Genomic DNA, 8558 nt, shown 5'->3' on the forward strand with positions numbered 1-8558 from the left:
CTATAAAGCGGCCTGGCTCAATCAAATTAAACTCAACGTGGTCTGAGGTGACTGGCAGTCTCAGTTTGGGAGAAAATCTGAATTGAATTATCTTTTCTTTATCGTGTTTTCGAATGGCAAACGCATCAAACGAAAATGTGTGTCTGATTAAAGACATTAAACCTGGATTAAAAAATCTAAATTTGGTTTTTATCGTCCTGGAAACTGGTAAGTGCGTGGGAAACACATGAACACGGCCTACACGATTGCTTGCTATCCTCGTTTGTTCACAAACAGTTTGAAGCCGTTATAACTACAAATAATATTATATAAATATCTTATAAATCATGACGCGTGTTTTTCGTAGCTTAAAAAAAAGATAAGCCAGGAGTGTCGAATCTACGAAGGAAGCGTTTTTTTGAGTTGGACCTCTTCTGTGAATCGGTTCAACTGCTTCACAAACCCGTCCCGTTCTAACCGAATGGGATTGAATCGGCCAGTGCGATTCTCCTGCGGTTCAACCATAGACTGTATGATAAATAGTACACCGAAATCGATCACTTCATTTCGCTCAATATTTGCTGATATTTTGCGATGTGAATTAGTGAATGTGTGAACTATTTCAGAAACAGCTATTTGTTTTTTATATGTAAATGTTTTTAGTAGGATATGTTTTATGTAAAGGCAAATTTTCTTCGTTGAAACGTGTTAAATTTGGTAAAGTGTCAAAATGGTCCCGTTCTATGTCTTCGCCCCAAAAGTTTTCTCAGTCCTTCAAAAGTGTTCACGGCCGTGGTAAAGAAAAGGCACGACAGACACAAGATCTGAGTATACCTTCACTTCAAATCTTTATTGTTATACACTGAGTTTATATAGGATAAAATAAAGGGGGTATATTTTATAATAATATAAAATATATAATAACCGGAAATATAAGGAATAATACTGGCACTGAGCCTTTCAACTTTATGCAAAGGTTAGACTAAACCCATCAACCTGGGCCTAAAAGGTCCCCCCACCAATCTTCACCGATTTACCTTTAGGTATTATCTGCTCATGCGCGTATACATTTGGGTAAAGACACATAAGACTAAAGCATAGAGGGAGAGAAAACATAGATGGGAGGAGGGAGACAAGGAGAGGGATGGAAGAAGACAAAGAAAAGACGAAACATGTCATATGTAGGAAAAACAGGAAACACCTGTGGAAGAGGTCGAGTAAGAAGGGAGGAGGATTGCAAAGAGGCAAACTCACATTAATACCTGACAGAGATCATGAAATAGTCTAACAAAACATTGCGTGGGGTGACTTAATTACGGTCAACGTAATCCCTGAATCTAATCTTTTTTGATGAACCCACTCTTGAACTGAAAGAACCGATTCACTGAAGTTCTATATATTCACTGAATATCTAATTCCCCGAGCAAAATAATGTTCCAGTGTCTTTTATTTTTGTTCTTTTAACAAAATGTTTCAGGACGAGTGTCTAAGACAAAGGATGGTCATGAAGTGCGTTCATGTAAAGTAGCTGACAGGACCGGAAGCATTACAATATCGGTGTGGGACGAGGTGGGCAGCCTGATACAAACAGGAGACATCATCCGACTCAATCGAGGGTGACAGTATATTATTGATGTTATTTTTAATCCTGATAATTGTATTCATCTTTTATATGAGGTTTTGGTTTGTTCTTTATTATCTTGAAGGTGTACATATTTGATTTTATATTTTAGATATGCATCTCTCTTCAAAGGCTGTCTTACACTGTATATTGGAAGAACAGGGGACCTTCAGAAGATCGGAGAGTAAGTCTTCACATCTGACTGAACTTAAGTTCTTTGACACCAAAACAATAACCAGCACTTTCTTGCACCTATCAAAGGTTCTGTATGATTTTCTCTGAAGTGCCCAATTTCAGTGAGCCCAACCCAGAGGTGCTGGCAAAAATCAACCAAATCAACAACACCCATGTGAGTGCAAAAAGACTGCTCGGAGGGCATGAACGGTATGAGCACATAATGAGTGTCTATTTTATCTCTTAACAGGTTAAAACAGAAGCTCATGGCAGCACTCCTAGTATACCGACTCATGGGCCACCTGCAGGACCTACAGGTTGAATCTTGAGAAAATTGAATGGTTGTTTGATTGTTTAATTGTACATTCTGTTGCTATCTGTGTAAGGGGGCAGTGCAAATTGGCTTTAAAAACTTACAATAAGACTAAAAGGTTTAAGACAGATATAAACAGCTAGAAGTCAATATGTAAGTTAAGGTCATACATTTCTTATTTTAATTTGTTGCTTTTAAACTATAATTTTTAAGAATCTGGGTTCTAAAATCATTTACCATGTAGAAATTTTTCTTTGCAAGTAAAAAAAAAAAAAAAAAAAAAAAAACAAATAACTAGAAAATGATTGAATAATTCAATCCAGAACCCAGAAGAACTTTCAGTTATTGAAAATTATTATAATAATTAATAATACAATTAATAATTAATTACAATATATTAATTAGACCAATTGTATTTTTAATCTATTAGGATAATGCATCATTTTAAAAGCAGCTTTTGCTGTTTTTGAACTAACACCGCTTCGTTGTTTGTAGAGAGACGCGCAGAAGAAGGTAACGCACACACATCTGTCCTCTCTCGATCGTTAATTAATTCAAATAAATGCTATAAGTTATTAAAATAAAGGTGATCTTACCGCACTGTTTTATCTCCAGGTCTGATTTGAAGTGGACAGAATTCTTGAGCTAATGAGCAGTAAATGACAAATTACCACCATTTTTACCCTTCTGGTCAAGTATTGCGCTGCGAACATCATTAATAGCTTTAACTTGTGAATGCTGGCAAATGACCAAGGTATAAGCAGGATAATGCACGGTGCATTAAATGATTTTGGTGTATTCACACCTGTCTTGTTTGGTTTGATTGAATCAAACTCAAGTTTGTTTCCCCTCTTGGTGTGGATCTTTTGGGCTGGTCTCAATACAGCAGTCACTCGGTGTGGACCAAACAACCATACCGAGAACCAGCTGAAGAGGTGGTCTTGGTCCGCTTCCAAACAAACTGGTTTGGTTGAATGGATGAACCAAATGAATGGATGAAGCACACGTGTTGTTTTGTTTACAATTGCTGGTTCACTTGCGATAAGAGCAGTGGGAAAGCTAACCATAATAAAAAAACTAAATCAACATTGTATTTGGTCCAGACCAAAGAAAGTGAACTAGCGGACTTTCCTGGTGTGAATACACCCTTTAAATGCACTTTGCGGAGGGTGGTTCTTGGTCTCCACAGTGTGCATTAAAATTGTTTGAAGCAAAGCTAGCTGTGCATTATCCCTTACTTGTACCACCTCTGAGCAGCATTAAACAACCTGTGTAAACACATCTAAATCCCTCTTCAGAAGCACTTCTGTGCCACCTTTGCAGGTGTAAATTTGTCATCAGATTGTCTTAATGTGTGGTTCTTGGCCAGAATAAGCTGTAATTTGGACCATCCTTTTCACCTCTCACAGCAAACGGCTCAGCTGTGTATTCCCCTTCTCCTGTCCCCCAAGAGCCCTCCTTTCGTGCAGGTGGACGTCATTTGAACCGCAGTCATTGGAACAGTGGCAGTGCTTCTCCAGTTCCAGGTGGAGAACAGGGATCAAAACCATCCATCACCAATGGACGGGATCCTCGCCGAGCCCTGAAGAGATGAGAGCATATTTATAACTCTACTTTTGTTTGTCAACCCTAATTGGTGGGTTATTTTGATTAATGAATTATATTAACCTTTTCTGGATTGAGATTTTTTGGGAAATAAAGTATAAATAAAGTCACTTAAAAACATTATGCTTGTCATATTGTTTTGTTTGTTTGAGTTTGCACACCGTCTATGACATCAGATGATTATCTTCACTTTTTCTTGTTTATATAATCTAAAATCTATGGCACTAAGGACTTTCTCTAAGAAATATCATCTAACTGAGCCATTTATCACAAAGTGATGGTGCACTCGATTTATGTTAAACTGAGCTGAGAATTACCTCTGGAGTTGGAAAGGTGGAGCTGCATATTTTAAAGGGGTCATATGACATTGCTAGAAAAAGATCATTATTTGGTGTGCAGTCGTGGCCAAAAGTTTTGAGAATTACATAAATATTGGAAAAGTTGCTGCTTAAGTTTTTATAATAGCAATTTGCATAGACTCCAGAATGTTATGAAGAGTGATCAGATGAATTGCATAGTCCTTCTTTGCCATGAAAATTAACTTAATCCCAAAAAAACCTTTCCAATGCATTTCATTGCTGTCATTAAAGGACCTGCTGAGATCATTTCAGTAATCGTCTTGTTAACTCAGGTGAGAATGTTGACGAGCACAAGGCTGGAGATCATTATGTCAGGCTGATGGGGTTAGAATGGCAGACTTGACATGTTAAAAGGAGGGTGATGCTTGAAGTCATTGTTCTTCCATTGTTAACCATGGTGACCTGCAAACGCGTGCAGCCATCATTGCGTTGCATAAAAATGGCTTCACAGGCAAGGATATTATGGCTACTAAGATTGCACCTAAATCAACAATTTATAGGATCATCAAGAACTTCAAGGAAAGAGGTTCAATTCTTGTAAAGAAGGCTTCAGGGCATCCAAGAAAGTCCAGCAAGCGCCAGGATCTTCTCCTAAAGAGGATTCAGCTGCGGGATCGGAGTGCCACCAGTGCAAAGCTTGCTCAGGAATGGCGATGAAGCCCCTTTCCGATTGTTTGGGGCATCTGGAAAGAGGCTTGTCTGGAGAAGAAAAGGTGAGCGCCACCATCAGTCCTGTGTCATGCCAACAGTAAAGCATCCTGACACCATTCATGTGTGGGGTTGCTTCTCATCCAAGGGAATGGGCTCACTCACAATTCTGCCCAAAAACACAGCCATGAATAAAGAATGGTACCAAAACACCCTCCAACAGCAACTTCTTCCAACAATCCAACAATAGTTTGGTGAAGAACAATGCATTTTCCAGCACGATGGAGCACCGTGCCATAAGGATAACTATAGTGATAACTAAGTGGCTCGGGGACTGGAATGTTGAAATTTTGGGTCCATGGCCTGGAAACTCCCCAGATCTTAACCCCATTGAGAACTTGTGGTCAATCCTCAAGAGGCGGGTGGACAAACAAAAACCCACTAATTCTGACAAACTCCAAGAAGTGATTATGAAAGAATTGGTTGCTATCAGTCAGGATTTGGCCCAGAAGTTGATTGAGAGCATGCCCAGTCGAATTGCAGAGGTCCTGAAAAAGAAGGGCCAACACTGCAAATACTGACTCTTTGCATAAATGTCATGTAATTGTCGATAAAAGCATTTGAAATGCATGAAGTGCTTGTAATTATATTTCAGTACATCACAGAAAACACACAAGGTTTATGTATAGACTCAGTTGGATATGTCTAAAATGAAAGTAAACAACTGAAATAAATGGATGCATGTCTGTATATCAGATGCGCGCAGGTCTTAAAGGGACAGTAGGCTACATGCTGCCATGTGAATTAAAAGGATAATTCACCCTAATATTTTATTTCTGTCACTGTTTATACACTCACATGTTGTCCAAAACCTATATTAACTTCTTTCTTGTGCTGAACAAAAAAAAAAAAAAGATATTTTGAAGAATCTGTGTAACCAAACAGTTGCTGGTCCATATTGACTTTGATAGAAACAAAAAAATACTCTGGAAGTCCAATGTGAACCAGCAACTGTTTGGCTTTCCACCTTCTTCAAAGTAGAGTTTATGTTTAGCAGAAGTTTTTCTTCACTATTTTAAATTTTGGGTGAATTATTCCTTCAATGTTAGGAAAACGCCAAACACACAGAGAAAAATCACTCAATACTTTTGATTGAAAAACTTTAATTCAGTTGCTTTAATAGGAATCAGTGTATATAGTGTTTTATTTTTATATTTGTTCATTCAATTTTTTAATGCTCCTGCTAAATACACCTCTTGTACCTGAAAATAAAACACTTTATTTGTATAATATCTGCACTTTGTCCTAAATATCTGCCACACTTTTTCATATTTTGTTACCTTAAAAGGCTTTATAATAGGGAAATTAGTTTGGCTGTGATGCTCAAACAGCCTGCATAATAGGAAAACCAAACACAACAAAAAATCGGGATAAAATCATGATATTTCAAAAAAAAAAAACATTTGTTAGATTTTTATTATATCACCCACTGAGGGAGAACAAACCCATACAGACTCCAAACCCCCGTAAAATAATATTTGCCTGTAGCAAGCACCACTAATAATAAAAAAAATTAATAAAACTATATTTAAAAAAAGTTATGTTGCCTCTGCTAATCATATCATAATTTCAATTCCTATAGTTCACACAAAAATAGTAGTCTCCTGACCCCCTAGGCCTGCATGTTTACATTTATCCATTTAGCAGACACTTTTATCCAAAGCCACTTACAACCAGAGAATAACATTCAAATACTGTTTTCATACTGTTCATATGAGCATATCAAAATTTCACAATGAATCCAATAATGGATTTATCACTCATAACTTTAGACTCCTAATGTGTTTTATTAAGAGTAATTCATAAAGCATTTTAGCCCTAAAAGTAGCACCTACGTCTGGAACCTCTTAGAAGAAGAAACAAATTAATTTACCTCGTCTATACCAACGTGACTTCAGATTCATAAAAAAAACTCTCTCATCCTACTCTTGAGCAGGCGATGCCTTGTTTGCATTCTGTTGGCCTAATTGCATTTAAATAATATTATACTGCAAACCTTTTGCAGTGCAGATATGTTTTAATGGCATCTGACGATACTCTTATGAGGAAATTCATCCATTCATATCATAAAACCAGAGAGAAATATCTAAAAAAAAAAAAAATAATAATCTTTCTGATCACCTACAAACACTGATCATTTAAGAAACTACACATCGCCATCTGTAGTTTTAAATAAATACAAAATGAAGACGTCTATTACACCAAAATCTACTCAAATACTTGTAAATTAACATTGACACAATTTTAGTTAATTAATTTTTGTGATAATTTAATTATTTTAGAGGTCGATTTAAAAATAAATAATAATAATAATAATAATAATAATACAGATACAATGTAAAAATTTCCCCCTCAACTGTTGCATGAATAGAGGTTTAATAAAATAAATACAAAAATAAAATCTAAGAAAAATCTTACTTTTTTTAAAAATGTGCCTCTCATTCAAGTCACCGGACCTACTAAACAGTGAATAAAACCACAACACTAAAGAAATTATATAGATAATCTTTATACTTGTTTAACGAAAAGGAACAATAAATGGAAAATAAATAACTGAAAAAAAAATAATGGATGTACCTAATGTGGCAGTTATATACCCAATAATGCTGGTTGAACAGCAATTAAAAAAGAAAAAATTACCTTTTTATTAGAAAAAAGGCAAAAAATATTAAACTACTCATGCAATTCATTCATAAACAAAACGGTTTCTTACAATACTATTTTGCTTTTGTGCATAGAACCATTTCAGTTCCAATCAGTGTCTTTATTTTCTCCTTTATAGAGAATAAAAACAGCAAGAAAACAAATCCATCCCTGATTTGCATGTGTCTGATGTAAAGGACTATTTTCTTTTATCTGTTTGTGCAATTACAATAACAAAATTATGCAGTATTATAGCCTTGTTGGATTCTCATTAAAAAGGGTTTAGAGGGCTAAAGGTTTTTTTGGTTCTAAAACAGCATTTCTTTCTCTCTGCACCATTTCAGCACACACAGCTGATTTCCTCCAGTCGGAAAGGATCAACCACAATGTTCTGAGAAATCCATTCATTTTGGTTGTAAAGGTGGCAGAGGACTACTAACATAAGAAAATAGGTTTTTAATCTTATTTGACAATGACAGATATGGAAAGATTAAAAAATAAAAATTCTGTCATCATTCACTCACCTTCATTAGGAGAACAAAAAAATTACACACCATAAATATCCATATCAGTGATCATTAACCCAAGTTCTTTAAAGCTTTGTGAGAAACAGACAAAAACCTTAATATTTACTGATATTTCAGTGTTTTCACTTAGACCTGAAAATGACGCATCACATTCAGTCACTAAAAACACTGTACAATTAATGAGAAGTATTGATGACTCTTGTACTGGACGAACAGAAATATTATGACTGAACAACAGCCTAAATTACAGTCTGGGATCATATGGGGGTGAGTTTATAATCACAGAATTTTATTTTTGAGTGAATTAAAACATTATGAATGAAGATTATGAAGAACTGCACATACAGTAATTAAAGATATTGGAATAAAACATCTTCCATACAGTATTGTGAGGATTTTTGTAAAAAAAAAAAAAAAAAAATGAAGACGACATTTCATACCATTACCATCAAACCCCTCCTTGTGGAAAAAAATGCAGACTCTCAGAAGTGAGGATAAATCCATTGGCATAGGCTGAAACTGATCTGGTCTTGTAGGGTACAAATATTTGCTCCAGGAATGAATTGCATATAAAAGGGCAAAGAAACTGTGCAAGATTCAATAAATCTCAGTGACAGAAGATGATATTT

At 35.7% G+C, this 8558-nt stretch overlaps 1 protein-coding gene across 1 annotated transcript; it reads left to right on the forward strand.

The window, feature by feature from the left end:
- Positions 1–17: 17 nt before the first annotated feature.
- Positions 18–3813, forward strand: nabp1b (nucleic acid binding protein 1b). The gene is made up of 6 exons (XM_059570250.1): positions 18–207; positions 1457–1595; positions 1713–1784; positions 1862–1949; positions 2025–2091; positions 3497–3813. Exons 1-6 carry the CDS (start codon positions 114–116, stop codon positions 3679–3681), a joined length of 645 nt encoding a protein of 214 aa, XP_059426233.1. The 5' UTR covers positions 18–113; the 3' UTR covers positions 3682–3813.
- Positions 3814–8558: the final 4745 nt, after the last annotated feature.

Source organism: Carassius carassius, chromosome 17 (assembly GCF_963082965.1).
Source record: "Carassius carassius chromosome 17, fCarCar2.1, whole genome shotgun sequence".
NCBI lineage: Eukaryota > Metazoa > Chordata > Actinopteri > Cypriniformes > Cyprinidae > Carassius > Carassius carassius.

Excerpts from the sequence above, each read along its gene's own strand:
- nabp1b (XM_059570250.1), top strand. The coding sequence starts at position 114 with ATGGCAAACGCATCAAACGAAAATGTGTGTCTGATTAAAGACATTAAA. Across the intron at positions 208-1,456 it reads TTTTATCGTCCTGGAAACTG|GACGAGTGTCTAAGACAAAG; the intron begins GTAAGTGCGTGG and ends AAAATGTTTCAG. Across the intron at positions 2,092-3,496 it reads GCCACCTGCAGGACCTACAG|CAAACGGCTCAGCTGTGTAT; the intron begins GTTGAATCTTGA and ends CACCTCTCACAG.